The sequence below is a fragment of the Petromyzon marinus genome, chromosome 69, assembly GCF_048934315.1.
Source record: "Petromyzon marinus isolate PM22_M1 ecotype Great Lakes invasive population chromosome 69, UKy_Petmar_22M1.pri1.0, whole genome shotgun sequence".
Taxonomy (NCBI): Eukaryota; Metazoa; Chordata; class Hyperoartia; order Petromyzontiformes; family Petromyzontidae; genus Petromyzon; species Petromyzon marinus.
In genome coordinates this window covers 4,645,271-4,663,691 of record NC_133735.1, presented here as the reverse complement: position 1 = coordinate 4,663,691, position 18,421 = coordinate 4,645,271, and the positions used below count along the sequence as shown (strand labels likewise).

Genomic DNA, 18,421 nt, shown 5'->3' with positions numbered 1-18,421 from the left:
CACACTCACCACACTCACCACACTCACCACACTCACCACGATCACCACCCCCACCACACTCACCACACTCACCACCCCCACCACGCGCACCACACTCACCACTCTCACCACGCTCACCACGCTCATCAAACTCACCAAACTCACCACACCACCACACTAACCACACTCACCACACTCACCACCCCCACCACACTCACCACGCTCACCACACTCACCACACTCACCACGCTCACCACTCTCACCACGCTCACCACTCTCACCACGCTCACCACACTCACCACACTCACCACACTCCCCTGTCTCCCCCCACTCACCACACCCACCACACTCACCACACTCACCACCCCCACCACACTCACCACCCCCACCACACTCACCACACTCACCACTCCCACCACACCCACCACACCACCACGCTCACCACACTCACCACACTCACCACACTCCCCTGTCTCCCCCCACTCACCACACTCACCACACTCCCCTCTCTCCCCCCTGTCTCCCCACACTCACCACACTCACCACACTCACCACACTCCCCTCACTCACCACACTCACCACACTCACCACACTCCCCTGTCTCCCCCCACTCACCACACTCACCACACTCCCCTGTCTCCCCCCACTCACCACACTCACCACACTCACCACTCTCACCACACTCACCACGCTCACCACACTCACCACACACTACTCTCACGACGCTCACCACACTCACCACACTCCCCTGTCTCCCCCCACCCACCACACTCACCACACTCACCACACTCACCACACTCACCACGATCACCACCCCCACCACACTCACCACACTCATCACACTCACCACACTCAACACACTCACCACTCTCACCACGCTCACCACACTCACCACACTCCCCTGTCTCCCCCCACCCACCACGCTCACCACACTCACCACACTCACCACGCTCACCACACTCACCACACTCACGACCCCCACCACACTCACCACACTCACCACACTCACCACGCTCACCACACTCACCACACTCACCACGCTCACCACACTCACCACACTCCCCACGCAACTACACTCACCACACTCACCACCCCCACCACGCTCACCACACTCACCACTCTCACCACGCTCACCACGCTCATCAAACTCACCAAACTCACCACACCACCACACTCACCACACTCACTACACTCACCACCCCCAACACACTCACCACGCACACCACACTCACCACGCTCATCACGATCACCACGATCACCACGCTCACCACTCTCACCACGCTCACCACACTCACCACACTCACCACACTCCCCTGTCTCCCCCCACTCACCACACTCACCACACTCACCACCCCCACCACACTCACCACACTCACCACACTCACCACACTCACCACTCCCACCACACCCACCACACCACCACGCTCACCACACTCACCACACTCTCCTCTCTCCCCCTGTCTCCCCACACTCACCACACTCACCACACTCACCAAACTCCCCTGTCTCCCCCCACTCACCACCCCCACCACACTCCCCTGTCTCCCCCACACCCACCACACTCACCACACTCACCACACTCACCACACTCCCCTCTATCCCCCCTGTCTCCCCCCACTCACCACACTCACCACACTCACCACACTCCCCTGTCTCCCCCCACTCACCACACTCACCACACTCCCCTGTCTCCCCCCACTCACCACCCCCACCACACTCCCCTGTCTCCCCCACACCCACCACACTCACCACACTCACCACACTCACCACACTCCCCTCTATCCCCCCTGTCTCCCCCCACTCACCACACTCACCACACTCACCACACTCCCCTGTCTCCCCCCACTCACCACACTCACCACACTCCCCTGTCTCCCCCCACTCACCACCCCCACCACACTCCCCTGTCTCCCCCACACCCACCACACTCACCACACTCACCACACTCACCACACTCCCCTCTATCCCCCCTGTCTCCCCCCACTCACCACACTCACCACACTCACCACACTCCCCTGTCTCCCCCCACTCACCACACTCACCACACTCCCCTGTCTCCCCCCACTCACCACACTCACCACACTCCCCTGTCTCCCCCCACTCACCACACTCACCACACTCCCCTGTCTCCCCCCACTCACCACACTCACCACACTCACCACACTCCCCTGTCTCCCCCCACTCACCACACTCACCACACTCCCCTGTCTCCCCCCACTCACCACACTCACCACACTCCCCTGTCTCCCCCCACTCACCACACTCACCACACTCCCCTGTCTCCCCCCACTCACCACACTCACCACACTAACCACACTCCCCTGTCTCCCCCCACTCCCCACACTCCCCTCTCTCCCCCCTGTCTCCCCCCCAGACAGGAGAGAGTCGCACAGCTCTGCACTTCCACTACACCACGTGGCCCGACTTTGGGGTGCCAGACTCTCCGGCCTCGTTCCTCAGCTTCCTGCAGGAAGTCCGCTCCAGTGGGGCCCTGGGGCCTTGCCACGGGCCCCAGGGCCCCACTAGAGGCCTCGGGCCTTGCCACGGGCCCAGCCTCGTGCACTGCAGCGCCGGCATCGGGCGCTCCGGAACCTTCTGCCTGGTGGACACGTGCCTACTGCTGGTGGGTGGGTGGGTGGGTGAGGGGGTGGGTGGGTGGGTGGGTGGGTGAGTGGGTGGGTGGGTGAGTGAGTGAGTGGATGAGTGGGTGAGTGTGTAATTGAGTGGGTGAGTGAGTGAGTGAGTGGGTGAGTGAGTGGGTGAGTGAGTGAGTGAGTGGGTGAGTGAGTAAGTAAGTGAGTGGGTGAGTGGGTAAGTGAGTGAGTAAGTGGGTGAGTGAGTAAGTGAGTGAGTGGGTGAGTGAGAGGGTGAGTGGGTGAGTAAGTGGGTGAGTGAGTGGGTGAGTGAGTGAGTGTGTGAGTGAGTGGGTAAGTGAGTGAGTGGGTGAGTGAGTGGGTGAGTGAGTAGGTGGGTGAGTGAGTGAGTGAGTGTGTGAGTGAGTGTGTGAGTAAGTGGGTGAGTGAGTAGGTGAGTGAGTGGGTGAGTGAGTGAGTGTGTGAGTGAGTGGGTAAGTGAGTGAGTGGGTGAGTGAGTGGGTGAGTGAGTGGGTGAGTGAGTAGGTGGGTGAGTGAGTGAGTGAGTGTGTGAGTGAGTGAGTGGGTGAGTGAGTGGATGTGTGAGTAATTGAGTGGGTGGGTGAGTGAGTGAGTGTGTGAGTGAGTGAGTGAGTGTGTGAGTAAGTGGGTGAGTGAGTGAGTGTGTGAGTGAGTGAGTGAGTAAGTGGATGAGTGAGTAAGTGAGTGAGTGAGTGGGTGAGTGGGTGAGTGAGTGGATGAGTGAGTGGGTGAGTGAGAGGGTGAGTGAGTGAGTAGGTGGGTGAGTGAGTGTGTGAGTGAGTGAGTGAGTAAGTGGATGAGTGAGTGGATGAGTGAGTAATTGAGTGAGTAAGTGAGTGAGTGAGTAGGTGGGTGAGTGAGTGAGTGAGTGGGTGGGTGAGTGAGTGAGTGAGTGGGTGAGTGAGTGGGTGAGTGAGTGAGTGGGTGAGTGAGTGAGTGAGTAGGTGGGTGAGTGAGTGGGTGAGTGGGTGAGTGAGTAGGTGGGTGAGTGAGTGAGTGAGTGGGTGAGTGAGTGAGTGAGTGAGTAGGTGGGTGAGTGAGTGAGTGAGTGGGTGGGTGAGTGAGTGAGTGAGTGGGTGAGTGAGTGGGTGAGTGAGTGAGTGGGTGAGTGAGTGAGTGAGTGAGTAGGTGGGTGAGTGAGTGGGTGAGTGGGTGAGTGAGTAGGTGGGTGAGTGAGTGAGTGAGTGGGTGAGTGAGTGAGTGAGTGGGTGAGTGGGTGAGTGAGTGGGTGAGTGAGTGGGTAAGTAAGTAAGTGAGTGGGTGAGTGAGTGGGTGAGTGAGTAAGTGGGTGAGTGAGTGGATGAGTGAGTAATTGAGTGAGTAAGTGAGTGAGTGAGTGGGTGAGTGGGTGAGTGAGTGGGTGAGTGAGTGGGTGAGTGGGTGAGTGAGTAGGTGGGTGAGTGGGTGAGTGAGTGGGTGAGTGAGTGAGTAGGTGGGTGAGTAAGTGAGTGAGTGAGTAGGTGAGTGAGTGAGTAGGTGGGTGAGTGAGTGTGTGAGTGAGTGGGTGAGTGGGTGAGTGAGTGGATGAGTGAGTGAGTGAGTGGGTGAGTGAGTGAGTGAGTGTGTGAGTAAGTGGGTGAGTGAGTGGGTGAGTGGGTGAGTGAGTGGGTGAGTGAGTGGGTGAGTGGGTGAGTGAGTAGGTGGGTGAGTGGGTGAGTGAGTGGGTGAGTGAGTGAGTAGGTGGGTGAGTAAGTGAGTGAGTGAGTAGGTGAGTGAGTGAGTAGGTGGGTGAGTGAGTGTGTGAGTAAGTGGGTGAGTGGGTGAGTGTGTGAGTAAGTGGGTGAGTGGGTGAGTGAGTGAGTGAGTGGGTGAGTGGGTGAGTGAGTGTGTGAGTGAGTGAGTCAGTAAGTGGGTGAGTGAGTGGGTGAGTGAGTGAGTAGGTGGGTGAGTAAGTGAGTGAGTGAGTAGGTGAGTGAGTGAGTAGGTGGGTGAGTGAGTGTGTGAGTAAGTGGGTGAGTGGGTGAGTGTGTGAGTAAGTGGGTGAGTGGGTGAGTGAGTGAGTGAGTGGGTGAGTGGGTGAGTGAGTGTGTGAGTGAGTGAGTCAGTAAGTGGGTGAGTGAGTGGGTGAGTGAGTGGGTGAGTGACGCAGACTCCCAATAGACAGCAGGCGTCGCGGTCGGGCTGGAAGCGACGACCTCCCGTAGCCCCGGCGAGGTCGTCAACATCTCCCCTGCGACCGTGGCACTCGCGACAGATGGCCGGTGCCGGTGCCGACGGCGTCGCTGGTGGCGGCCGTGGTGGACCCAGGCCGGTGGACGTTCGTGCCGTGCTGCTGGAGATGCGGAGGTGCCGAATGGGGCTCATACAAACGCCGGACCAGCTCCGATTTTCTTACCTCGCCATCATCGAAGGCGCCAAGACCGTGATGGCAGCCCCCGGCGGCGGCGGCGGCGGCGGTGCCGAAATCGAGGCGAGTTGCATTTGGCGCTCGTGGACACGGTGTGATGAGTCTCTGGGTGTCTGTGTGAGTCTATGGGTGTCTTTGTGAGTCTCTGGGTCTCTGTGTGATGAGTCTATGGGGGTCTGTGGTGAGTCTATGGGTGTCTGTGTGTGTCTATGGGTGTCTGTGTGAGTCTATGGGTCTCTGTGTGAGTCTATGGGTGTCTGTGTGAGTCTATGGGTCTCTGTGATGAGTCTTTGTGAGTCTATGGGTGTCTGTGTGATGAGTCTCTGGGTCTCTGTGTGAGACTATGGGTGTCTGTGATGAGTCTCTGGGTGTCTTTGTGAGTCTATGGGTGTCTTTGTGAGTCTATGGGTGTCTGTGTGAGTCTTTGGGTGTCTGTGTGAGTCTATGGGTGTCTGTGTGAGTCTATGGGTCTCTGTGTGAGTCTGTGGGTGTCTGTGTGAGTCTATGGGTCTCTGTGTGAGTCTATGGGTGTCTTTGTGAGTCTATGGGTGTCTGTGTGAGTCTATGGGTCTCTGTGTGAGTCTTTGGGTGTCTGTGTGAGTCTATGGGTGTCTGTGTGAGTCTATGGGTGTCTGTGTGAGTCTATGGGTCTCTGTGATGAGTCTTTGTGAGTCTATGGGTGTCTGTGTGATGAGTCTCTGGGTCTCTGTGTGAGACTATGGGTGTCTGTGATGAGTCTCTGGGTGTCTTTGTGAGTCTATGGGTGTCTTTGTGAGTCTATGGGTGTCTGTGTGAGTCTTTGGGTGTCTGTGTGAGTCTATGGGTGTCTGTGTGAGTCTATGGGTCTCTGTGTGAGTCTATGGGTGTCTGTGTGAGTCTATGGGTGTCTGTGTGAGTCTATGGGTCTCTGTGTGAGTCTATGGGTGTCTGTGATGAGTCTATGGGTCTCTGTGTGTGTCTATGGGTGTCTTTGTGAGTCTATGGGTGTCTGTGTGAGTCTATGGGTGTCTGTGTGTGTCTATGGGTGTCTGTGTGAGTCTATGGGTCTCTGTGTGAGTCTATGGGTCTCTGTGTGAGTCTATGGGTGTCTGTGATGAGTCTATGGGTCTCTGTGTGAGTCTATGGGTGTCTGTGTGAGTCGATGGGTCTCTGTGTGATGAGTCTATGGGTGTCTGTGTGATGAGTCTCTGGGTGTCTGTGTGAGTCTATGGGTGTCTTTGTGAGTCTGTGGGTGTCTGTGTGAGTCTATGGGTGTCTGTGTGAGTCTATGGGTGTCTGTGTGAGTCTATGGGTCTCTGTGTGAGTCTGTGGGTGTCTGTGTGAGTCTCTGGGTGTCTGTGTGAGTCTGTGGGTGTCTGTGTGAGTCTATGGGTCTCTGTGTGAGTCTATGGGTGTCTGTGATGAGTCTATGGGTCTCTGTGTGTGTCTATGGGTGTCTTTGTGAGTCTATGGGTGTCTGTGTGAGTCTATGGGTGTCTGTGTGTGTCTATGGGTGTCTGTGTGAGTCTATGGGTCTCTGTGTGAGTCTATGGGTCTCTGTGTGAGTCTATGGGTGTCTGTGATGAGTCTATGGGTCTCTGTGTGAGTCTATGGGTGTCTGTGTGAGTCGATGGGTCTCTGTGTGATGAGTCTATGGGTGTCTGTGTGATGAGTCTCTGGGTGTCTGTGTGAGTCTATGGGTGTCTTTGTGAGTCTGTGGGTGTCTGTGTGAGTCTATGGGTGTCTGTGTGAGTCTATGGGTGTCTGTGTGAGTCTATGGGTCTCTGTGTGAGTCTGTGGGTGTCTGTGTGAGTCTCTGGGTGTCTGTGTGAGTCTGTGGGTGTCTTTGTGAGTCTCTGGGTGTCTGTGTGAGGCTATGGGTCTCTGTGTGAGTCTATGGGTCTCTGTGTGAGTCTATGGGTCTCTGTGTGAGTCTTTGGGTGTCTGTGTGAGTCTATGGGTGTCTGTGTGAGTCTATGGGTCTCTGTGTGAGTCTATGGGTGTCTGTGTGAGTCTATGGGTGTCTGTGTGAGTCTATGGGTCTCTGTGATGAGTCTTTGTGAGTCTATGGGTGTCTGTGTGATGAGTCTCTGGGTCTCTGTGTGAGACTATGAGTGTCTGTGATGAGTCTCTGGGTGTCTTTGTGAGTCTATGGGTGTCTTTGTGAGTCTATGGGTGTCTGTGTGAGTCTATGGGTCTCTGTGTGAGTCTTTGGGTGTCTGTGTGAGTCTATGGGTGTCTGTGTGAGTCTATGGGTGTCTGTGTGAGTCTATGGGTGTCTTTGTGAGTCTGTGGGTGTCTGTGTGAGTCTATGGGTCTCTGTGTGAGTCTATGGGTCTCTGTGTGAGTCTTTGGGTGTCTGTGTGAGTCTATGGGTGTCTGTGTGAGTCTATGGGTCTCTGTGTGAGTCTGTGGGTGTCTGTGTGAGTCTATGGGTCTCTGTGTGAGTCTATGGGTGTCTTTGTGAGTCTATGGGTGTCTGTGTGAGTCTATGGGTCTCTGTGTGAGTCTTTGGGTGTCTGTGTGAGTCTATGGGTGTCTGTGTGAGTCTATGGGTGTCTGTGTGAGTCTATGGGTCTCTGTGATGAGTCTTTGTGAGTCTATGGGTGTCTGTGTGATGAGTCTCTGGGTCTCTGTGTGAGACTATGGGTGTCTGTGATGAGTCTCTGGGTGTCTTTGTGAGTCTATGGGTGTCTTTGTGAGTCTATGGGTGTCTGTGTGAGTCTATGGGTCTCTGTGTGAGTCTTTGGGTGTCTGTGTGAGTCTATGGGTGTCTGTGTGAGTCTATGGGTGTCTGTGGTGAGTCTATGGGTCTCTGCTGTGTGATGAGTCTATGGGTCTCTATGATGAGTCTGTGGGTCTCTGCTGTGTGATGAGTCTATGGGTCTCTGTGTGTGATGAGTCTATGGGTCTCTGCTGTGTGATGAGTCTATGGGTCTCTGCTGTGTGATGAGTCTATGGGTCTCTATGATGAGTCTATGGGTCTCTGCTGTGTGATGAGTCTATGGGTCTCTGCTGTGTGATGAGGCTATGGGTCTCTGCTGTGTGATGAGTCTATTGGTCTCTGCTGTGTGATGAGTCTATGGGTCTCTATGATGAGTCTATGGGTTTCTGTGTGTGATGAGTCTATGGGTCTCTGCTGTGTGATGAGTCTATGGGTCTCTGCCGTGTGATGAGTCTATGGGTCTCTATGATGAGTCTATGGGTCTCTGTGTGTGATGAGTCTATGGGTCTCTATGATGAGTCTATGGGTCTCTGCTGTGTGATGAGTCTATGGGTCTCTGCTGTGTGATGAGTCTATGGGTCTCTATGATGAGTCTATGGGTCTCTGGTGTGTGATGAGTCTATGGGTCTCTGCTATGTGATGAGTCTATGGGTCTCTGCTGTGTGATGAATCTATGGGTCTCTGCTGTGTGATGAGTCTAAGGGTCTCTATGATGAGTCTATGGGTCTCTGCTGTGTGATGAGTCTATGGCTCTCTGCTGTGTGATGAGTCTATGGGTCTCTATGATGAGTCTATGGGTCTCTATGATGAGTCTATGGGTCTCTATGATGAGTCTATGGGTCTCTGCTGTGTGATGAGTCTATGGGTCTCTGCTGTGTGATGAGTCTATGGCTCTCTGCTGTGTGATGAGTCTATGGGTCTCTATGATGAGTCTATGGGTCTCTATGATGAGTCTATGGGTCTCTATGATGAGTCTATGGGTCTCTGCTGTGTGATGAGTCTATGGGTCTCTGCTGTGTGATGAGTCTATGGCTCTCTGCTGTGTGATGAGTCTATGGGTCTCTATGATGATTCTATGGGTCTCTATGATAAGTCTATGGGTCTCTATGATGAGTCTATGGGTCTCTGCTGTGTGATGAGTCTATGGGTCTCTGCTGTGTGATGAGTCTATGGGTCTCTGCTGTGTGATGAGTCTATGGGTCTCTATGATGAGTCTATGGCTCTCTATGATGAGTCTATGAGTCTCTGCTGTGTGATGAGTCTATGGGTCTCTGCTGTGTGATTAGTCTATGGCTCTCTGCTGTGTGATGAGTCTATGAGTCTTTGCTGTGTGATGAGTCTATGGGTCTCTGCTGTGATGAGTCTATGGGTCTCTGTGTGTGATGAGTCTATGGGTCTCTGCTGTGTGATGAGTCTATGGCTCTCTGCTGTGTGATGAGTCTATGGGTCTCTATGATGATTCTATGGGTCTCTATGATAAGTCTATGGGTCTCTATGATGAGTCTATGGGTCTCTGCTGTGTGATGAGTCTATGGGTCTCTGCTGTGTGATGAGTCTATGGGTCTCTGCTGTGTGATGAGTCTATGGGTCTCTATGATGAGTCTATGGCTCTCTATGATGAGTCTATGAGTCTCTGCTGTGTGATGAGTCTATGGGTCTCTGCTGTGTGATTAGTCTATGGCTCTCTGCTGTGTGATGAGTCTATGAGTCTTTGCTGTGTGATGAGTCTATGGGTCTCTGCTGTGATGAGTCTATGGGTCTCTGTGTGTGATGAGTCTATGGGTCTCTGCTGTGTGATGAGTCTATGGGTCTCTATGATGAGTCTATGGGTCTCTGCTGTGTGATGAGTCTATGGGTCTCTGCTGTGTGATGAGTCTATGGGTCTCTATGATGAGTCTATGGGTCTCTGCTGTGTGATGAGTCTATGGGTCTCTGCTGTGTGTTGAGTCTATGGGTCTCTGCTGTGTGATGAGTCTATGGGTCTCTGCTGTGTGATGAGTCTATGGGTCTCTATGATGAGTCTATGGGTCTCTATGATGAGTCTATGGGTCTCTGCTGTGTGATGAGTCTATGTGTCTCTGCTGTGTGATGAGTCTATGGCTCTCTGCTGTGTGATGAGTCTATGGGTCTCTATGATGATTCTATGGGTCTCTATGATAAGTCTATGGGTCTCTATGATGAGTCTATGGGTCTCTGCTGTGTGATGAGTCTATGGGTCTCTGCTGTGTGATGAGTCTATGGGTCTCTGCTGTGTGATGAGTCTATGGGTCTCTGCTGTGTGATGAGTCTATGGGTCTCTGCTGTTTGATGAGTCTATGGGTCTCTATGATGAGTCTATGGGTCTCTGCTGTGTGATGAGTCTATGGGTCTCTGCTGTGTGATGAGTCTATGGGTCTCTGCTGTTTGATGAGTCTATGGGTCTCTATGATGAGTCTATGGCTCTCTGTGTGTCGCTGTCCACTGCAGGAGCGGTGGATGGATCTGTCGAACGACGTTGGCGACGACGGTGATGGTGGTGGTGGTGGCGACAACGGTGATGGTGGTGGTGGCCGATGGTTGACCGACCAACTCTCACCGGAATTGCCTCCGCCGGCGCCGCCGCGTCCGGAGCGTCGCCCGGCGCCAGATCTCACCGCCTCCACCGCCACCACCACCTCCACCACCGCCACCGCCACCTCCACCGCCACCTCCTCCTCCGTCAACTCCTCACCGTCTCCTCCGCCATCGCCGCCGTCGTCGCCGCCGCCGGCGCCGGCGTTACGGTTCCGGCGCGTTGCCGGGACGACGGCCGTGCCGGCGTCGGTGTTGCCGGGGTGTCCGGAGGAGGAGGCAGCGGTGGCGGCAGCGGCGGCGGCGGTGGCGGTGGCCCCGGTGAACTTTGACGACGAGGAGGGGAAGGGGGAGGAGGATGCCGGATGGCAAAACTCGAGGTGACGGCACGGAACTCATCACACACAGAGACCCATAGACTCATCACACAGCAGCGAGCCATAGACTCATCACACAGAGACCCATAGACTCATCACACAGCAGAGACCCATAGACTCACCACACAGAGACCCATAGACTCACCACACAGTAGAGACCCATAGACTCATCACACAGAGACCCATAGATTCATCACACAGCAGAGACCCATAGACTCATCACACAGCAGAGACCCATAGACTCACCACACAGAGACCCATAGACTCACCACACAGTAGAGACCCATAGACTCATCACACAGAGACCCATAGACTCATCACACAGCAGAGAGCCATAGACTCATCACACAGCAGAGAGCCATAGACTCATCACACAGCAGAGACCCATAGACTCATCACACAGCAGAGAGCCATAGACTCATCACAGAGCAGAGAGTCATAGACTCATCACACAGCAGAGACCCATAGACTCACCACACAGAGACCCATAGACTCACCACACAGTAGAGACCCATAGACTCATCACACAGAGACCTATAGACTCATCACACAGCAGAGACCCATAGACTCATCACACAGCAGAGACCCATAGACTCACCACACAGAGACCCATAGACTCACCACACAGTAGAGACCCATAGACTCATCACACAGAGACCCATAGATTCATCACACAGCAGAGACCCATAGACTCATCACACAGCAGAGACCCATAGACTCACCACACAGAGACCCATAGACTCACCACACAGTAGAGACCCATAGACTCATCACACAGAGACCCATAGACTCATCACACAGCAGAGACCCATAGACTCATCATAGAGACCCGTAGACTCATCACGCAGCAGAGACCCATAGACTCATCATAGAGACCCGTAGACTCATCACACAGCAGAGACCGATAGATTCATCACACAGCAGAGAGCCATAGACTCATCACACAGCAGAGACCCGTAGACTCATCGCACAGCAGAGACCCATAGACTCATCACACATTAGAGACCCATAGACTCATCACACAGCAGAGACCCATAGACTCATCACACAGCAGCGATCCATAGACTCATCACACAGCAGAGACCCATAGACTCACCACACAGAGACCCATAGACTCACCACAGCAGAGAGCCATAGACTCATCACACAGCAGAGACCCATAGACTCATCACACAGCAGAGAGCCATAGACTCATCACACAGCAGTATTAACTAGGGCGGTGGCTGTGGTTGAACCTCCCACACGGGCAGTGAGCCGGGCATTGGGGAGTGTTAGTTAGTGGCCAATTAATTAATTAGTTTTGCAAATGGAGCAACATGAGTCTCTGTGACTAACCTTCATCTCTCTCCCTCTCTCCCACTTATCTCCTACACTCATTACAACCACCACTACCACCACCACCAACTAACACCAACTAACACCACTACCACCACCACCAACTAACACCACTACCACCACCACCAACTAACACCACTACCACCACCACCACTACCACCACCACCAACTAACACCACTACCACCACCACCAACTAACACCACTACCACCACCACCAACTAACACCACCACCACTACCACCACCAACTAACACCACTACCACCACCAACTAACACCACCACCACCACTACCACCACCAACTAACACCATTACCAACACCACCACCAACTAACACCACCACCACCACTACCACCACCAACTAACACCATTACCAACACCACCACCAACTAACACCACCACCACCACTACGACCACCAACTAACACCACCACCACTACCACCACTACCACCACCACTACCACCACCATCTAACACCACCACCACCACTACCACCACTACCACCACCACCAACTAACACCACTACCACCACCAACTACCACCACCACCACTACCACCACTGCCACCACCAACTAACACCACTACCACCACCACCACTACCACCACCATCTAACACCACCACCATCACTATCACCACCACCACTACCACCACCATCTAACACCATCACTACCACCACTACCACCACCTCAACTACCACTACCACCACCACCTCAACTACCACTACCACCACCTCAACCACCACTACCACCACCACCACCACCACTACCACCTCAACCACCACCACCTCAACCTCAACCACCACCTCAACCACCACCTCAACCACCACCACCTCAACCACCACCACCACTACCACCACCACCACTACCACCTCAACCACCACCACCTCAACCACCACCTCAACCACCACCTCAACCACCACCACCTCAACCACCACCACCACTACCACCACCACCACTACCACCTCAACCACCACCACCTCAACCATCACCACCTCAACCACCACCACCACTACCACCACCACCACAACCACCACTACCACCTCAACCACCACCACCTCAACCACCACCACCTCAACCTCAACCACCACCTCAACCACCACCACCACCTCAACCACAACCACCGCCACCACCACCACCTCAACCACCACCTCAACCACCACCACCACCACCACGGCCCCCAGCCCGGCTCTCCGTGCGGCTCCTGACCGCCGTGCCCAGCGCCAGCGCCGTGAGTCTCGCCGTGCGGCCATGGCGGAGCGCCTGGACGCGATGCGGCGTCGGCAGCGCCTGGCCGAGCGGGCGGCCTCTCCCGGCGGCTCTCCCGGCGGCTCTGCCGGCGGCTCTCCCGCGTCACCGGCGTGGTGGTGGCGCCGGCTGCGGCGGTGGCACGGCGGGCGGGGCTGGCGGCCGGTGGTGGCCGGAGCCTTCCTGCTCGGGGCCCTGTCGCTAGGCCTCTACGTCGGCTGCCGGGCCTACGTCTAGAGACGCACGCCGCCGGCACCGCACGCCGCGTCGGCGGCGGCCATGTTGCCGCCACCCCATCGCCGCCACCGCCACCCTCTCGACCACCACCGCCGCCACCACCGCCATCACCGCCACCATCGTCACCATCGTCACCGCCGCCATCACCGCCACCATCGTCACCATCGTCACCGCCGCCATTACCGCCACCATCGTCACCATCGTCACCGCCGCCATCACCGCCACCATCGTCACCATCGTCACCGCCGCCATCACCACCAGGACATCACCACCAGGACATCACCACCACCACCAGAACGTCACCTCCACCATCACCACCCTCTCGACCACCACCACCGCCGCCATCACTGCCACCATCGTCACCGCCGCCATCACCACCAGGACATCACCACCACCAGAACGTCACCTCCACCACCATCACCACCATCACCATTACCACCACCACCATCACCACCAGGACATCACCACCATCACCACCACCGCCATCACCACCAGGACATCACCACCATCACCACCATCACCACCACCATCACCACCATCACCACCACCACCATCACCACCATCACCACCATCACCACAACCATCACCACCACCACCATCACCACCACCATCACCATCACCACCCCCACCACCATCACCACCACCACCATCACCACCACCATCACCACCACCATCATCACCACCACCATCACCACCATCACCACCACCATCACCATCACCACCCCCACCACCATCACCACCACCACCATCACCACCACCACCACCATCACCACCACCACCACCATCACCACCACCACCATCACCACCACCATCACCACCACCACCACCATCACCACCACCATCACCACCACCACCACCATCACCACCACCACCATCACCACCACCATCACCACCACCATCACCACCACCACCATGACCACCATCATCACCACCACCACCATCACCACCACCATCACTACCACCACCATCACCACCACCATCACCACCACCATCACCACCACCATCACCACCACCATCATCACCACCACCATCACCACCATCACCACCACCACCACCATCACCACCACCATCACCACCATCACCACCACCACCACCATCACCACCACCATCACTACCACCACCATCACCACCACCATCACCACCACCATCACCACCACCACCATCACCACCACCATCACCACCACCACCATCACCACCACCATCACCACCATCACCACCACCACCACCATCACCACCACCATCACTACCACCACCATCACCACCACCATCACCACCACCATCACCACCACCATCATCACCACCACCATCACCACCATCACCACCACCATCACCACCACCACCATCACCACCACCATCACCACCACCATCATCACCACCACCATCACCACCATCACCACCACCATCACCATCACCACCACCACCATCACCACCATCACCACCATCAGACAATGTGTGTCCTCTTCCCACCCGGTCCTGTCGTGTTTCTGCGCGTGGCGTTGGTGGTTCGGGGGGGGGGGTGCCCGGGGGGGGGGGGGGTGAAGGGGGGGTGGTGGGGGTGGGGGGTGGGGGGATGGTCCTGGGGGGGAGGGGGGGGAGATTTCTGTGGTGGTAAAGAGTTTGTTTTGTGCTCTCACTCACTCACTCTCACACTCACTCACACTCACTCTCACACTCTCTCACCCTCTCACTCTCACACTGTCTCTCACTCTCACACTCTCACTCTCACAATCTCACTCTCACACTGCCTCACTCACTCACTCTCACTCATACTCTCACTCACTCACTCTCTCACACTCTCTCACTCACTCTCTCTCTCACTCACTCTCACACTCACTCACCCTCTCTCTCACTCTCACACCTCACTCTCTCACTCTCTCTCACTCTCTCACTCTCTCACTCTCTCTCACTCTCTCTCACTCGCACTCTCACTCTCTCTCTCACTCTCACTCTCTCACCCTCTCACTCCCTCACTCTCTCTCTCACTCTCTCTCACTCTCTCACTCTCTCACCCTCTCACTCTCTCTCTCACTCTCTCTCTCACTCTCTCACCCTCTCACTCTCACTCTCTCTCTCACACTCTCTCACTCTCTCACTCTCACTCTCTCTCACTCTCTCTCACACTCTCTCACTCTCTCACTCTCTCACTCGCTCACTCTCTCTCTCACACTCTCACTCACTCTCTTACTCTCTCACTCTCACACTCTCTCACTCTCTCACTCACTCTCACTAACTCTCACTCACTCACTCTCACTCACTCTCTCTCTCACTCCCACTCTCACTCTCTCACTCTCTCACTCACACACTCTCTCACTCTCTCACTCACTCACTCTCACACTCACTCTCTCTCACTCACCCTCACACTCACTCACTCACTCTCACACTCACTCTCTCTCACTCACACACTCACTCACTCACACTCTCTCACTCACTCCCACTCTCACCCTCTCACTCTCTCACTCCCACTCTCTCACTCTCTCTCACTCTCTCACTCACTCTCTCACTCTCACACTCTCTCACTCTCTCACTCTCTCCCTCTCTCACTCTCTCACTCTCTCTCTCAGTCTCTCTCTCAGTCTCTCACTCACTCACTCTCTCACTCTCTCCCTCTCTCACTCACACTCTCTCACTCTCACCCTCTCGCTCTCTCGGCTGAGTGATCATCGCTCTCCCGCCCGCTCGCTCGCTCGCACGTCGATAATGACGTTGTCGATGACGACGTTGTCGATGACGACGTTGTCGATGACGACGTTGTCGATGACGACGTTGTCGATGACGACGTTGTCGATGACGACGTTGTCGATGACGACGTTGTCGATGACGACGTTGTCGATGACGATGTCGATGATGACGTTGTCGATGATGACGTTGTCGATGATGACGTTGTCGATGATGACGTCGATGCCGACGATGACGTCGATGCCGACGATGACGTCGATGCCGACGATGTTGTCGATGATGGCGTTATCAATGGCGGCGTCAATAACGACGATGTTGTCGACGATGACGTCGATGATGACGTCGATGATGACGATGTTGATGTTGTTGATGTTGTACAATGCCAATGAGCTATCCGAAGATGATCGTTATTTTTTTATTTAAACCTCCTTGTAAAGTGGAACGCGCGCACACACACGACACGTGTGTACACACGACACGTGCGTACACGCGACATGTACACACGACACGCACGCACACACGACACGACATGCATGTACACACGACATGTACACACGACACGCATACACGCGACACGTGTGTATACACGTGTCGCGTACACACGACACGCATGCACACACGACACGTGTATACACACGACATGCATGTACACACGACACGTACACAGGACATGTACACACGACACGACATGCATGTACACACGACATGTACACACGACACGTACACACGACATGTACACATATGTACACACGACACGTACACACGACACACATGTACACACGACACGACATGTACACACGACACGTACACACGACACACATGTACACACGACACGACATGTACACACGGCATGTACACACGACACGTACACACGACACGTACACACGACACGACATGTACACACGACACACATGTACACACGACATGTACAAACGACACGTACACAGGACATGTACACACGACACGACATGCATGTACACACGACACGTACACACGACATGTACACACGACATGTACACACGACATGTACACACGACACACATGTACACTACACACGACACACATGTACACACGACACACATGTACACACGACACGTACACACGACACGACATGTACACACGACACACATGTACACACGACACGACATGTACACAGGACACGACACGTACACACACACGTACACACGACACGTACACACGACATGTACACACGACACGTACACACGACATGTACACACATGTACACACGACACACATGTACACACGACACGTACACACGACACGTACACACGACATGTACACACGACACACATGTACACAGGACACGACACGTACACACGACACACATGTACACACGACATGTACACACGACACACATGTACACACGACATGTACACACGACATGTACACACGACACGACACGTACACACGACACACATGTACACACGACACACATGTACACACGACATGTACACACGACACGACATGTACACACGACACACATGTACACACGACATGTACACACGACATGTACACACGACACGACATGTACACACGACATGTACACACGACATGTACACACGCCACGTACACACGGCAAGCGCGCAGAGAACCCAACGCAAATGAAACATTCAGAGTGCGGTCACTTTTTTCATCGGTTGTACAATGATTGGAAAATATTAATAAAGTTCGGGTTAAAGATATAGCGGGCACTGGTGGTGGTGGTGTGATGGTGATGATGATAGTGGTGTGATGGTGATGATGATAGTGGTGTGATGGTGATGATGATGATAGTGGTGTGATGGTGGTGATGATAGTGGTGTGATGGTGGTGATGATAGTGGTGTGATGGTGATGATGATAGTGGTGTGATGGTGATGATGATGATAGTGGTGTGATGGCGATGATGATGATAGTGGTGTGATGGTGGTGATGATAGTGGTGTGATGGTGGTGATGATAGTGGTGTGATGGTGATGATGATAGTGGTGTGATGGTGATGATGATAGTGGTGTGATAGTGGTGTGATGGTGATAGTGGTGTGATGGTGATGATAGTGGTGTGATGGTGACGATAGTGGTGTGATGGTGATGATGATGATGATAGTGGTGTGATGGTGGTGATGATAGTGGTGTGATGGTGATGATGATAGTGGTGTGATGGTGATGATAGTGGTGTGATGGTGATGATAGTGGTGTGATGATGATAGTGGTGTGATGGTGATGATGATGATAGTGGTGTGATGGTGGTGATGATAGTGGTGTGATGGTGATGATGATAGTGGTGTGATACTGGTGTGATGGTGATAGTGGTGTGATGGTGATGATAGTGGTGTGATGGTGATAGTGGTGTGATGGTGAT

The 18,421-nt window shown here is 54.4% G+C and overlaps 1 protein-coding gene across 1 annotated transcript in view; it reads left to right on the top strand.

Annotated features, from left to right (window-relative positions):
* Positions 1 to 13,822, top strand: part of LOC116957066 (tyrosine-protein phosphatase non-receptor type 1-like) — a 39,674-nt gene extending 25,852 nt beyond the window's left edge. Inside the window, exons 6-9 of the mRNA XM_032978986.2 lie at positions 2,354 to 2,602; positions 4,789 to 5,004; positions 10,112 to 10,575; positions 13,086 to 13,822. Coding sequence (XP_032834877.2) covers positions 2,354 to 2,602; positions 4,789 to 5,004; positions 10,112 to 10,575; positions 13,086 to 13,386 — 1,230 coding nt within the window. The 3' untranslated portion in view covers positions 13,387 to 13,822. The remainder of the gene's footprint in view (positions 1 to 2,353; positions 2,603 to 4,788; positions 5,005 to 10,111; positions 10,576 to 13,085) is intronic.
* The last annotated feature ends 4,599 nt before the right edge of the window (positions 13,823 to 18,421 follow it).